Below are 15,112 nucleotides of genomic sequence, written 5' to 3'. Positions count from 1 at the left end.
GGCCGGGGCCGAAATCAGTGAGTGCTACCTTGCTTCTCCTGTAAATGCCCTTCCGCCTGCCTATCTGCCCGTACGAGCCAATTCCACTGGATAGCCGCTGACGCATTCGGATGCCGCAAGATCCCAGGCCTGCGAGGGATTTTGGGGCGCCACCACCGGACAGGGCTGCTTCAGGGCCTCAGGGGGGCCCCAAACAGCATGCCGATACCATGCAGGTGCGCGGGTCGGGGCTGCAGGTGGCAACACTGTGCCAGTGGGAGTAACAAGTAGTATGTAGTAGTGTATGATTGCGGGTTGCCAGCTATTATCTGCTGGGCTGTCAGTAGCCACACGCTGCTGGGGCGCTCGACTTAAGCCATGCCAGCTGGGTAGCCTCTGCCAGATACATCAGCTGGCTGCTGCTCAACATGAGCCGCGCGGTCCACTGGACCACTAACATACTACTTCTCTGTTAAGGCCTCTGTAATGTTTCAGTGGTTCCCTTCTGCGCTGGCCTACACTATCTACTGAAGGTCGTTTGTATCAGTTGCAGCTGAATAGCACATAGTGGAACGTCCCTAGGGCCCGGCCACACAGGCAGAGGGAGTTCGTCGGCCCAGTTAATGGTTGAGAGGTAGTGATTCAGCCCAATCTTCCCGGTGCGCATCTGGGCCGGAACACTGCGTTCCACGGGGGTGAGGCTGTCGTAGATAGTGATCGAATGCTTGGTGACCTCGGGGAGGAGGACCCGGAGGTGTCCGCCATGCGGAGACTGCCGCCAGGTCTCCACCCATTGTTCTTTAGTGCGCTGCTTGATCCAGGCATCTAGGGGACCGCATATGGGGTGATCCGGCAGTATGACCGGCGGCAGTGGCCCACACCACTCGTCCGTGGCCGTAGCGTCAAGGCGCCAGCCTGCTTGCGGTCCGGGGGCTCATTGCCAGCCGCCAGCGACCCCATGGTGCGCCGCTAGCCAATGCAATGAGATATTGAGCACCGGATTGAGTTGGTCAAGCAGGTCCACCAGCTCCTAAACTAGATACTGACCGGAGGCCTACTTCAGTGCATCATGCATGCAATATGCGCAGCGCGCCTTAGTATCAGAGTATATCTCAACCTGCTTCCAATGGCTGGGAGCCGCTGACGCTACTGCCATCCAGGTGTCATGTGGCACTAGATCTTGCCGCCGGTACGGTCACACGGTGTGCTCACGATCCAACTGACCAACCCCAGGTAAAATTAGAGGTAGATAGGGATCCAGGCATACTACGGCGGTGCCCACCCACCTGTGCATGCCGGACCCATCAATTACGTCTAGGTATGCGATATAGTAGACATCATGGTAGACCATGGATTGCTTCTTTGTCTCCTTAATCACCACCTCTGGTGGCTCCCACCAGGGAGGTACTGCCCATGGTAGGCATATCTCTAGCTCCCTGGTGTTAATACTCGTTGTTATTTGCTAACTTAACTTGTTTTGTAGCTTCTAATGGTGTGTATAGTAACAGGTAGTTCAGGGTGCTGGAACCCCCACAGATCATCCAGATAATAGACTAGCGGCATTAGCCAGCAGGGGCAGCGGGAAGAATTAGTAGGCAAGGAGGTCGGCCTTCTCCTAGGCCCCGTAGGTACCATGCCGGTATTCGGGTCCCAAAGAGTGGGTGGGGGCCCAGGGGGTATAGGCATAATAGGCCTGGTAGGGGCCCCAATTCTTCATCCAACGGACAGCGCGCCAGAAGTGATCTGCTGCTAGAAGGTGTTGCATTAGCACCACTGGACTGCTCACTTGCAGGCTTGGGTGGCCTAAACCTGCTGTACATGCAAGGGCAGGGGGCCTCGCACCAGTGCTAGCTTTAGTGTGCAGAGATGGTGTGCTAGATCCATATAGCAGGGCCCGGCGCTCCAGTGCGAGCCTGCTTGGGAGTGCTTGGATAGGCGGAGCTAGAGTTGCATAACCGAACGGTACGAACCGCTCAATTCGAATCCGACCCTCACCGAACTCGCAGCTGGATACCATGGGCCATGGCAAGCGAGCGAGTGGGCACTGCAGTCCCGTCCTTGTGGACCAGTGAGAAAATGGTGGAAAGGATACGGAAACGGCGGGCCTGCTCCTGCCCTCGTTCTTTCCTTCTTTTCCAGTGATTCAGCTGGAGGGGTGCAGTGAAATGGACAACAATCAAGGGTGGATACCTGTGAGCAACGACCGATCGCTAGAGGAGGTCCAGACCGCTATGATGGGAGCAAAATCCTGCAGGGTCCCGGGCTAAGACGGGTTCACCATGGGAGTTTGGCAGGATATCGGGCCCCAGCGTTAGAGAACGAATGGTACGCTTCTTTGAATCATTAATCCAGCTGGGCTATGTCCCTCTCGACTGAAGGATTGCCAAGATTATCACATTCCCGAAGGTCATAGAGATCCATGGCTCCCCAACTCATACCGGCCCATCTCACTAGTCCACGCTTGTGAAAGCACTGCAGTTATAGCCGGACGACTCTCGCATATGGTGGATCAATCTGGGCTGCAACCAGCGAATCGTTTTGGAGCCCGGAAGCCAGGGCCATGCCTGGCGGAGAAGGTTCACACCGCGTGAACACGGAAAATGGTTCTAAATTTGGTCAGCTTCGACGTAAGGGGGGCCGACAATGGCGTTGCAAGGGGGTTCTCTTGCGTCGAATGAGAGAATTTGGATTCTCGAGGCACTGCGGTCTTGACTTACTTTGGCAGGAAATGAAAATTTGAAACCTGGATTACAGATTAGGCACTTACACCCTTCCTTTTTTTCGGCCTCAAGCTAGGGACCCTGCTCACTACCATATGTCTATGCTACGCGATACCATACATTCCAGACAGCGAGAGATAAACACAGGATATAGACAGAGAAGGGAGCGGTAGGGAGCCGCCATAAAGGAATATGAAATATGCCCGCAGGCAAGGAATAGTTCCTCGCAACTGCCGGCGGGATCACACATGCATCATCTACTGAGAACAAGTTGTCGCGGGTACCAGCGTCGTACGTAAGTCTGATAAACTGCTTTACTGTCCACTATGTATTCAGACCTAATCTACTCTAATCTGTCTAGCGTGCCGGTGCATTGGCTCTAAAAGACGGCAATGGTTTGTCAATTTATGAACCCTAAGTTAACCCATAAAGGTGATTCTGATGCAGTTCCCTGGGTCTAGGCAGAATACTAATCTGGTCTAGCGCAAGCTATACGAACTGTGAGCTAGACGTACGCAAATTTCTTACCTGAAAGAACGAGAGCTTTGACCTTCTTGCTCATGTTTGGGCGCTCATGCTGCCGAAATATGATGCATGCTTAGGAATTCAACCAATTGTATTCAATGCTAATGACCATTTACCTAAATAATGGGCTTTTTGAGTGGCTGTCTTTTCCAACAATGCAGTGAGTAGAGTGCTGCGTGGAACGACAGCGAGCATAATAGAATTTGGAGCTGGAAGCCCGTAAACACGAATTTACTGCTGTTGTATTTATAACAGTGTTAAGGGTTACGGTGTTGAAATGCCAACCCTCAGTCGTGATTGAAGCTTTCTGTTGATGGTCGTCATTTGGAATGGTCTGGTCAACTAGTTGATTTTGTGCAAGCCGTGGCTTCAAGTGTGCAGCTTCCCAGCTAGAAATACGATAGTAAGATTTGAATCAGGGTAGAGCCGCTCTGTTCTTCTTGGTGTTCATCATTACTGTGATGCTACGTTTTAAGCAGCCATAAAAGTATAGCAACGCCGTTCCATGTTGTTCAATGTTGACCATATACCCTGGGCCTTCGCTTCTTATGGACATTGCACAATGTGCTTAATTCCGGAATCGCATCAACCTGCGGCGTATAGGAATATCTCGTGGTGGCGGAGGGGTGTTGCTCTGTGCTTCAGCTTTTGTGATCCAGAGGAAGGTAATCATACTTAATCTCTTCTCTACGGAACAAATTTCTTATACGATGTTCTATTGTCTATCTGACAGACCTTCAATTCACTACATGAGCGAGCGCGGAACGGAAGACGAAGAGGTATCGGAACTCAAATTATTTCAATCTACCATCGACGTGTATCTAACATCGACGCGTAGTAGTTGGGGCAAAGCAGTCATAGCGTTCTGTAACATTATTGGGTCTAATGCAGCAAATAGATCAGTCAGACGCGGTGTTGATGACTAGCCTTCCTGAAACAGAAAACAGGGGGGTTCTGGGCAAGACCGCTCCTTGACCGTCACACCGCCACAGCCCTGTGGAAGCCAGGTCGATATAGCAAGCAACATTCTCTGAGAGATCTCTTTTTGCTCTACTTTTCTTTACAGAGTTTGGCAGGTGCACAAGACTATATTCCGTTGGCAAAGGGATATTTTGCACCCCTCTTTCCAATACAGGTGCTCAGCAAGATGTCAAAACATGGGAAGGAACACAAGAGACCGATTCTCCTCGAGCTCAGATGTTCCAATCTCTTTGTCATATTTGTGGTCTCTTTCGCAACATTCACTGTAGGTTTGCAGGAACGGATGGAAGCTTTAAAGAGACCATGCTAAAATCAGTTATGTCAGGATATCCTGCTATATGGGCTTGTAAGTTGACCATTTGCCTTAGGTGTTTGTTGCTTGTGCAGTCGTTCGCGCCACAAAGTTAATACGATACAGATTGTTCCTGTGGCTCCTACTGCGATGCATAAGAGAGTTGGTTTATCTGAAAATGAGGGTATGCGATCCTTTTTGAGCCGCGTTAATATTTGGGTTTACTATCTTTCCGGCTCTAACCTTTTAATATCAGAGCAATCGTGGACCGCGATCTTATTAGCCTTGTACGGAGCGGCACTGCTGGCAGCTTCTCGTGAGTTTGACCATCCCTCATCCTCGAACGTGGCAAACTTACTCACTGGTCGTTGAATCCAGCTATTTCTGGCTACTTAGCAGATCGGATCGAATCTAGGCGCTGGCCTCTCCTGATAGGGCTGGTCGCCCTAGGTGCATCTACGGCGTTGCTCTGCGCAGGCACTACTATTGGCCTCTGGGTCGCCGGTCGCTTGTTTCAAGGGATATCCGCAGCTGTTGTTTGGACAGTTGGAATAGCCCTAATAGTCGACACGGTAGAAAAAGAGGCTCTGGGTGAGGCGATGGGATATGCAGCAATGGGCAGCATACTTGGGACCATGGCGGGTCCCCTCCTTGGTGGTGTTTTATATGAGAATGGAGGCTACTATGCTGTTTTCGGTCTTGCATTTGGTTTAATCGGCTTTGATATTTTCTTCCGGCTTATCTTGATTGAGAAGAAAGACGCCCTGAAGTGGCTTCACACTGGAGAATTTTCTGAACAACCAGTGGGGAATTCATTGGAAAAGCAAGCTACAGATGGGCGTGTGTCGCCTCCTTTGCCAGGAAATAGCTGTGATAGTAACCATCACGGCGAACATAACACAACATTGACCCTGACACCGCAAGATGACACAATCTGCGATGCAAACCAGCGGATGCGCCACAAGAGACGTTGGGACGCTATTGCTGCCCTGTTGGCGTCAGATCGAATGCTCGTCACGCTGTGGGGTTACTTTATTGTGTCAGTTGTATTGACATCTCTTGACAGCGTACTTCCTCTTTTTGTTCATGATACATTCAGCTGGAAACAGACAGCCCAAGGGCTGATATTCATTCCAGTGTCTGTACCTCATCTTCTAGATCCGATGTGTGGGTACATCAACGACAAGTTTCCGCAAGCTCGGCGCTTTATAGCAGGTGGAGCACTGCTCAGCATGGTTCCATTATTTGTGCTTCTCCGACTTGTCACTACAAATTCTATGAACCAAAAAATAGTGCTTTGTGTGCTGCTGGCTCTGACCGGACTCTGTCTAGCCTTCCTAATCCCACCACTCTTTGCTGAGGTCTCATATATCGTCCAGGAGAAGGAAGCAGAATTACCAGGTGCCTTCGGTAAAGGAGGGGCAATGGCACTTGCGTATGGTATCCTCAACTCTGCTTTTGCAGCCGGTTCTATAGTGGGTCCATTCCTGGCTGGCTTCATCCGAGAAAAAGCTGGCTGGGGCACAATGGCTTGGGTCTTAGGTCTGCTAACAGGCGTGTCGTCTATTCCTGTTTTGCTTTTACTGGGCGGCCGTATATGGAAGCCTACAGAGCGGCATGCTGAGAGTCGGTCTGCCGAAGCAGCTTGACAGGCTGTTGAGACACGCGGAGCACAGACTAGGATTATGTGTTGAACAACACATGCTCGTCGCAACAGGCCCACAGCAAGCATGCTCGTCTGCATGGTGTGCTTTAGCGTGCATCGTGGTTAAACCATGGGGTGGATTCCTGAGCCGCCATCAACTCTCATGAGGTAGCGCATACTAGTCGGAACTACTTCCACGCATACTGGAAGTTATTATAACATGTCAGCTAGTAGCCACCGGAACAATTCAGGATTAACATGCTGCTAACACAAAGATGCTATGTTTGTGTCATGTGAAAAGCAGAAATAGTGCCAACATAACATTTGTTGATCTAAATATCGGGTAATAAGGCAGAATACAGCCCACACCAGACTTTGTACTGACATCTGTATGAGATGGGCCTAAAGAGGAAAGAATCTTAGAAACGTAAGTAACGACTCGAGAACTTGGGGTCTATCTTATCTAGAACGTTTGAAGATCATGCTTATTTCCCATTTCTGAGCTTCCGGCGAAACTTCATTTGGCAGTCGTTGCCTGAGAACACTCTTGACTGCTGACCTAGAACCTGAGCCTACAGAACTGGTGAGATATCTCTAATCACTGTGTAAAACAGAAGAGTCTAGGGCGAAGAGACCGTAGTGTGGACGCTTTTTTGCTTTTGCACTAGTTTAATCATGTTCTTGATGGTAACTGATAGACACTGTCCTGCCGTAAAATCTCCCCTAAAAGTCCCCTCCTGAGACCTAGCAGTGCCGTAACCAGCAGCTTTCGACAAGTTCTGTATTATTTCATTTTCACTCATTGCCCCGAAGTGATCGAGGCAGTGTCCATAACCTAGAATTCGATAACTCAGAGACATAAATAGACTGACGTATGCGAATAATTCCATCTATAATCAATAGTGATCCAAAAATCCCTTAATTGCAGCGAATCTCAGTCAGAGCCCCGGATGAGTACCACTTCTGCGCAAGATGGTGCAATTTGCGACGGTCAGTTTTATTCGACTTTGTCCTCGGGATATGGCTGATGAGAATAAAGCATTGTGGTATCATGTGGACAGGCAAGGTAGCCATGACGTCAGCTCTCATACCTTGCACCAACTGATGGGCTGAATGGTGATCACTGGTGACGGGGAGAAACTTGACAGTGTCATTAGAAGCAGTGTCAAGGAAATTAGTCTTGCTGTTAGCCAAACACAGAAAAGCGACTAGAAAAGGCTCTTGTGGATCATCGACCGCACCGAGGACGTCCACAATGACCGCATCCCCAGGGCCCAACGACCTATGGAGAATATACTCAACCTCAGTGGATTCAACGCGACATCCATTAATTTTGAGGAGGGTGTCCTTCCTGCCTAAATGTTCCACGGTGCCAGAATGGGTATATCTCCCTAGGTCCCCAGAGCGATAGAACCTCGATGCTGCACGGGATGGTTGGAGACCTTTGAACCAGATTGGTGCATCCGGTAGGAACCCTACATCAGGCCTCTGGCAGAGACCATCCAGGTATCCTCGGGCCAGGTGGGGCCCTTCAATCAAAATCTCCCCAACAGCGCCCACAGGCATAAGAAGCTCTGGGGATTCTGGATTTGTTATCCAAATAGCCCCACTCCCACTGCGTCCAACAATAGCATTCTGCCCAAGTTGGATTTGGTCATTATAAGCGCAGAAAGTGGCCGCTTCACCCATCCCATACTGGTTCACTAATCTCACGTGAGGGGCCCACCTCATCAGAAGCTCATTTGACATCGGCTCACCACCCATGCAGACTACTTGCAATGTTGGCACATCCTGAGGGGAAAACTGAGCAGCGACAGTGGGGGTCAGAAAGGTCATGTTGACTTGAAGACTGTTGATATTCTCCACGAGGGCAGATATTGCCTTGGGTGGTGTAGGGACGCAGCAGCATCCACCAGCAGTGAGGGTGGTCAAATAGTCATTATTGCTAATATCAAACGCATAATCATCAAATTGCAGCACGCGGCTGTGCTGACCCATTCCAAGCAATGCAATATAATCTCGAACTGCTGTAGCATATGCTTGATGCTCCTGAATGATTCCTTTTGGCTCTCCTGTACTTCCAGAAGTAAAGAGGATGAGACAAGCATCACTGGGCTTAACTAGGGGGCAGACGATCTCGGTGCTCAAGGGAAGTGCGCGAACCATTTCCCCTGTTATTGCGATGACTGACGAGATGAAAGGAGTGTATCTGGCCTGATAAGCTGAAGAAACGAGCATTATTTTTGCATTCACGCGGCGAATCACGTTCTCAAGGAAAGTTGGCGGATCTGTCGCGTCGATGGAGATATATGCGGCCCCAGCTTTCATGATAGCCAGACGTGCAACAATTGCCCATGTAGACTTCTCAAAACAGCTGATTATAAATGTGCCTCTGCCTACACCTATTCTGGCTAGAAACTGCCCAAGCCGAGAGGTCATATCATCCAGCTGTGCATAGGTCAGGTCACCATCCCATGAGCAAACAGCTGGAGCGTCAGGGGTTAGCTGTGCATGCCGTAAGGCTATATCATGCAACAACACTCCATAAGGTGCAGAGACTCTCTCAGTGTACTTTTGTAACAATTGACGATCGTGTTTTGAGCAAAGGTCTAACTCGGCTGGAGATCGAAACGGATACGAAAGGACCGCCTGGATGGCTGTTTTGAATGTGTGCAACATGCTAAGTGCAAAATCTCTAGAGGTGTCTGAGACAGAGAAGGTAAGCTTGGCTCGGAGTTCACCATCTGCTTGCAAGATATCCAGGAAGAGCCTGGAATTGATTCGCTGTTGGATTTATGATCTGTTAGCTAAAACGATTCACACAGTGTGCGAGTGACGGTCAAAGAATGTATACTCTTGTGTCTGGATTCCCCTTACTAGGACCCTCTATCGCGGCGTAGATTTCTTTCGCATAGCAAATCGTGGTTGAGAGGAATTTCTCTGAACTCTCGTCAGAAGCATCGTAGCCGGCCGGCATCTTTCGCGCCGCGTTAAACTGAACAATGGCCATATCGCGCACTAAAGTTTTGACGGGAACTTCGCAGTTGAGCCCGACGGCGGAGACATGATGGTCTCCCCCATGTGCCAATCTGGTGATGAAGTAGAGCCCGGGCTCCGAATGCAGACCCAGGCAAATGTCCGGGGCCGGAGAGAAGCAGCGTACGGTGACCATCCAACTGACATTAAGGAGCGTTATGATGTTAGGAGAACAGGCCCCTTGAAGGCCGAGGCAGCCCTGATATTGTGAAATAAAGTCACTGAGAAGCATATCTCCACTATAGGAGAGCGAGAGGTCCACACAATCTAGTGTATTGGTCAACAGTGGCGCCATGATACGAATGTGTGGCAAGATTGAGATAAACACAAAACAATGGTGGCTGAACACAGAAATGAGCCCGGATTCAAAATCACTAGGACAAAAGGGAGGTCGACACTGGCCATATAAGAGTATGCGATCTCTGCATAAATCACGCTACATTAAGACTCCATTTTACGAATTACAATCCGGGCGTGGATCTAGAATCCCAGCTTCCCAGGTCATCGAAGTACCTAAATTCAGATCAATACCCTTGTATACGCGGGGCTCATCTAGTTCTTGAGATATCTCATGCTTTTAGTCCCCCTTGCTTATTTCGATCCGCTCGAGCCCTGCTCTTTCTTTGCCCCTTTCTTTTTTTTTTGACTTTCCTTTCCCTTTTCCCCTTTCCTCGTCTCTCCATTCTTGATTTCGTTTTTTTTGTACACGAGAAGAACCCTCCGCGGTTTTATGTAACTAGTCTTGCAGTTCTGTCTTGAAAAACGGATTACTGTTTCCGATGAAGAGAATGTAGGGTATGTGGCGGTCACCAGGGTCAGATAAACAGACCGGTCATGTGAAGTGTCGCATCCTTCTAACCAACCAACCTCGAATATGCTGTAACTAGGTGAGAGTGACAGTGCGATGGTTGGTCAGTCTCCTGCTGCGATATTCTGTGGGAAGGCTAGCACAGGCATAGAAGCGGTGAGGCATGACTTACAGGTCTCAAATGAACCTGTCTCATCTTTACTATACCCCGCCGGACTCGCACCCTCAAACTTGTCGCCATTAAATCAGTAGTGAGTGTAATAAAAATTCTTAACTCTCTATAAGTTCTGCAAGGCAACCTATTGTAAGAAGATGCCGCTGCAGAGACCACTGAGAACAAAAAAGCACGTGTGTGCCAGGAGGCCACCACTTGGGAGGCTCATCCTTGCTACCAATCAATCAATCTTGATTCAGTTTTGTTGCTGTTTATACACTCATGCAATGCACAAGTCTAGGGACTAATACACAGGACTTCATGATCACTTCCAGTAAAATTTCGCAGCTTTCACCTGATCTATTGACGGCACGTCAGTATTATCAATATATTTCTCTCCACCTTTGAGAGTCTGAGACCTGGATACGTCGTTCTGTAAACGTTGAATAGGTGTGTCCAGATAAAGGATTCAAATTCTCCGAAATAGTCTTGAAAGAAAAGCCCTTCGGCCATTCCGTTGCTTAACCTTATGCGGATTTCCATCGCTCGCTGGGTCCAGAGGTGAATTCCACATTCCTCAGGAAGCAGGGTACTATCCCAACACTTAAATTACCAATTAACCCTTCCTCTCCCTCAATCCGCTGAATGGAAGACAACCCTTAGATACATTGGGTAGATACAAGTCGGCGTGATTTTAAGCCTTTAAATATCTCATATAGTGTAAATTCCTTGCACAACGGCTGCAGCAAAGCAATATTCATCACAGCATAATCGTACTAGCCCAGATCTTTCGCTTCTGCGACAGTGTCTCCTCTGAAACGAGCCTTGGCATAGACCCTCGTCTAATATCTGTTTCCGAGACCTACACACACAGGAGCAAATACAGGAAAAGGCCGAGTAAGTATGACTTGTCAGCCAGCCATCAGTACCATATCCCTTGGGCAGAGTGGACGCTATGGTATCCATCAAAAGCTTGCTGCATGCGCTCAGTACAACTTCAAAGCGATTGAGCTTTTCTATGATGATCTCGAAGCGCTGGCACGCTCCCAGTCCAAGTTAGCCCAGCCAACGCGAGATGATCTTCTCGAGGCCGCGCGGGAGATCCGGGCAGTCTGTGACTCATTGCAAATTCGCGTTCTCAACTTGCAGCCGCTTCGATTTTACGAGGGCCTGGCTGATAGACGTGAGCGCGACCGCATCGCCTACGAGGTCATCCCTCTGTGGATGGACATCCTAGCCATCGTTGGAGCTGATACCATCTTGATTGCTTCCAACTTTCTTCCAACTGATCCCACTAATGGCTATTCTGCAATAGTCGGGGACTTCGAAATCATAGCTAGTGACCTGCGCCTGCTGGCTACCCTCGGTGCTGCTCGATTACCGCCCGTCAAGTTTGCATATGAGGCCCTCGCCTGGGGCACCTACATCAACACCTGGGAGGCATCCTGGGACATTGTGCAACGGGTTGACCTGCCCAATTTTGGATTGGCAATTGATACATTTAATATCGCCGGTGCGGTGTACGCCGACCCGGGTGTTGCGGGCGGCCGAAATGGTCCACAAGCTGAAGCCAACCTGCGCCAATCTCTCGATCGCTTAGCAACGAGAGTGAATGTGGAGAAGGTTTTCGTCGTGCAAATGGCCGATGGAGAGCAGCTAGCCGAGGCCCTTAAGCCGGGTCACCCCTTTTATGTGCCCGGGCAACCGTCTCGGATGAGTTGGTCTCGCAACGCTCGACTGTTCCTCTGTGAAAAGGACCGTGGGGGCTACCTTCCAGTATTAGATGTGCTGCGAACTGTCGTTAAGATGGGCTGGTCCGGATGGATGGCGTACGAAATTTTTTCAAGGACCCTGGCCGGTCCCGACTACAATACTCCCGAGATGCATGCGGAGCGAGCGTCCCAGTCGTGGTCAAACGTGGCGGCCTTCCTCAGTCTTGCCGAGGGTGAAGATAAGCGCCTAGTGCACGAAAGCCTAACAGACGCTGCAACTAAATGCAGAGAATGCTGAGGTTTGGGGTGCCTATGACTATAGATATCATAACTGGATTTGGTAGGTATTATCCTTGAAATTCTTGAACTTTACCAATTATTTTCTGGCCTTTTGCTATCCTCATCCCTGGGGATAACATGACAAGAGCTGGCAGTGAAATATCGAAAATTCGGTATTGGAGCATAACTGGATCTACAGGATGCTCTCCGTGGTTGTTTCATCAGAACCTCAGCACAGTAAAGATAGTCTAATCTTGCCGCCGCATGTAGTGCTCCAGGCTGCTGCACGGAGAAGTCGCGGAATAAAAGCTCATGACTAACAAGCCCTATCTGGCTCTCCTCAATAAATTCAAAGAGTTGATTTTGTCCTCTATAGTAAAACAGATGGTATAAAACTCGAATACTCACCCGTTTGCTAAACAGGATGTCCTCTACTTGTATCATGAACCCATTGCCAAGGGGCACAAAAATGTAAAGCTGTCAGGTTCTAGAGAATTAAAGACAGCAATTATCAAAACTATCCAAAACCGGTGTTCGTCGGGCTGAACAAGTCAACGCTCGATCGTCCCCAGGATTTGACTAGATGGTTAGAATACCCACTTTTGGGCCATCAACTATCTTCTTCCAGCAATCGTGTCACAACTAGTAATAATCATGGAATCGGAAACTGGTGTGCAACTACTTCTCAAATTTCCTGTACTCACAGTACCCACGAGCCCTTATATTCCCAATCCCTTCAGGGACACGTCAGAGGGGCCGTCCCAAGATTCAGAGGAATTCTTTGAAAGTTATTACGGCTGGGTAGTTGTTGGTGTACATGGTTTGGTAGTAGCTATGACCGGAGTTGAGCCTGCAAGAAGCAGAGCTGCCATAGAAGTTCAGAGTTGTTTTAGGCACCAAAAATGGATTCGTGTCGGACAGGCAGTGGTTAGGGTGAATACTCTTCTCCATATTCCTTATGACAACATTTCCATCGCAAGGCGCCTCCAATTATTACTTAGTCAGCGCAGCCAGCCCTAGAGAGCATCATTATACTAAATTAGATTGTGAGTTCGTATGACTCGTTTCACCATTGTAAGCCAAAGCTTCAGCCGCGCAAGGCTTCAGGGACTCTGCGAGATTCAACCCACTTTCCTCTCGCTCTCTGTTAGCTGAGAAAAGTCGGGAAAATAGATAAGCATTAAGGAATGCAAAATAAGTGTCATATCGTATGCACAAGGTCAGCATACTATATGTGCCTTTTCAGATTATTCTAGTTCGAGGGAAGCTCCTTGCATAGTGCTTCGTACAAGGAAAACAGTTTACAGGACGTGGCCGGGCATGTACTAGGTGAGTTATTCGGCTCGTGTACTCATATCATAGTAGTTATTCCGCGGCGTAAGGACCCCAAGTCAACGTAAACTACTATGGCAGCCCAAACTTTAGGCGCTCGAATAATGCAAACGACCAGGCGACAGAGCGTCCGGGGAGACTCTGGTGCCCGAAGCTGTCAGATGATGCGGAAAGAGGATTTCGACCTTGGCTACCTGCATGGCCAAGTGACTATTGAGTTTGTTGAGTTCATCTCTTAATGCAGGTATAGTTCTTTGCACCCGAAAGAGCGGTCAGGCACCTATACCTCTGAGAGACATTAGGTGAACATGACTGACTCATGCCATCGACGAGAATTGCAACGTCTCTACTGGTAGGGTCCCTATAATAATTTTGCTCTCGCCTGAAGTTGGTCCTGAAATATGTGTTACTGTCTTTGACCACTGTTAACCTCACCCTGCGTAACGTTGACCCTTTTAAGCCAGTTCCGATGAAAATCCTCGCTGCCCTTTGGCCAGCCGGCGCCCTCTCCCTTGCTGTAGAGCAGCTCAATATGACAAGGTGCGACTCAATCGCTGTAAGGAAAGAATGGTATGCACAGTTATTACTGTTACTAGACTTACCACTCCGCACTTACGTTGCGAGTCACCACCAGGTCCAGTTTAACGCTCTCTGAACGGACAGAGTATATAAACAGCGTGCAGTGCATGATTTCGAAGCCGCCATTACTCGACCGGGATCAATATCCCGGTGTACGAAGTCGGAGGATGATTTCATCGCGTGAAGTTTTCCCTCTTTGCGCAGTCAAGGCAGGATCTTAACTAATGAGTATCCCACCGGCAGAGTGCATATCAACTACACCCTGAACGTTCACGTAAGCGGAATTTTTCTAACCTGGCATCGTCAATGCCTTTGGCTCTGGGAGCAAGCTCTGAGGAATGAGTGCGGTTATTCTGGTTATCAACCGTTCGTACCCACTATCCGTGTCTTTAAGGCTCTACAATTCATAGCTCTCATATCTAATTCCAAAAAAAAAAAAAAAAAAAAAAAAAAAAAAAAAAAAAAAACGTGCGGGGCTGCAGGTATCGGAACTGGCCTCTATACACTGACGACCTCGCCACCAGCCCGCTCTTTGACGGCAGCGACACCTCCCTCTCTGGTGACGGAATATACGACCAAGCTGACACCGGCTACGACATAGATGGCGTCATTTGAAATAGCACTATTTGTTGCTGCACGCCTCTAGCGTCTAACCCCGCTGAGCAACAACACAACACTGCGCAATGAGGGCACGCACTTCCAGGAGGAAAGATTCAGCTTGTCCATTTCCGAATCGTCGGGAACATCTAGCCGATGGATATAGTGGTTTGGGAATCTCTGTTCCGGGCTTCAGGGCTTCCATGGTGAATTGGTAGTAGGACATGGAAAAGACTACGAGTCAAGAGACAGAATACAATTACCAATTCAGGGAGGCAGTCATCGATTGAACACTGGCGCGCAAACGACAGACAATTGGTGAAGAGTCCATGAAGAGGTATCAGGATCGCCCTTGTAAATTACAAAGACAAACGAGTCTGGAGTCTGAAATATACTTTGCGCTAAAGGGATTTGGATGGACCATGAAGACCTTGGCTTGGTGCATGCTGTGCCCCAATCATAGCTGCATCATG

At 49.0% G+C, this 15,112-nt stretch overlaps 4 protein-coding genes across 4 annotated transcripts; 2 read left to right on the top strand and 2 right to left on the bottom strand.

Moving 5' to 3' along the window:
• Positions 1 to 60: 60 nt before the first annotated feature.
• ALT_4874 (uncharacterized protein) lies at positions 61 to 939 on the bottom strand (the record flags this gene model as incomplete). Its single annotated transcript, XM_089599819.1, has 3 exons — positions 61 to 308; positions 544 to 804; positions 861 to 939. The coding sequence occupies 3 exons, from the start codon at positions 937 to 939 to the stop codon at positions 61 to 63; spliced, it is 588 nt and encodes a 195-aa protein (XP_089455696.1).
• Positions 940 to 4,371: 3,432 nt separating this feature from the next.
• Positions 4,372 to 6,146, top strand: ALT_4873 (MFS transporter; the record flags this gene model as incomplete). Its single annotated transcript, XM_033562891.2, has 5 exons — positions 4,372 to 4,470; positions 4,531 to 4,551; positions 4,624 to 4,681; positions 4,754 to 4,813; positions 4,876 to 6,146. 5 exons carry the CDS (start codon positions 4,372 to 4,374, stop codon positions 6,144 to 6,146), a joined length of 1,509 nt encoding a protein of 502 aa, XP_033418782.2.
• Positions 6,147 to 7,060: 914 nt separating this feature from the next.
• ALT_4872 (non-ribosomal peptide synthetase) lies at positions 7,061 to 9,473 on the bottom strand (the record flags this gene model as incomplete). Its single annotated transcript, XM_089599818.1, has 2 exons — positions 7,061 to 8,628; positions 9,020 to 9,473. 2 exons carry the CDS (start codon positions 9,471 to 9,473, stop codon positions 7,061 to 7,063), a joined length of 2,022 nt encoding a protein of 673 aa, XP_089455695.1.
• A 1,570-nt stretch (positions 9,474 to 11,043) lies between these two features.
• Positions 11,044 to 12,150, top strand: ALT_4871 (sugar phosphate isomerase/epimerase family protein; the record flags this gene model as incomplete). Its single annotated transcript, XM_089599817.1, has 1 exon — positions 11,044 to 12,150. One exon carries the CDS (start codon positions 11,044 to 11,046, stop codon positions 12,148 to 12,150), a length of 1,107 nt encoding a protein of 368 aa, XP_089455694.1.
• Between the last annotated feature and the right edge of the window lie 2,962 nt (positions 12,151 to 15,112).

Source organism: Aspergillus lentulus (genome assembly GCF_001445615.1).
Source record: "Aspergillus lentulus DNA, contig: Alt09, strain: IFM 54703, whole genome shotgun sequence".
In the NCBI taxonomy this organism is placed as follows: Eukaryota; Fungi; Ascomycota; class Eurotiomycetes; order Eurotiales; family Aspergillaceae; genus Aspergillus; species Aspergillus lentulus.
Note: the sequence above shows the minus strand (reverse complement) of the source record. Positions and strands in the feature narration are given on the sequence as shown.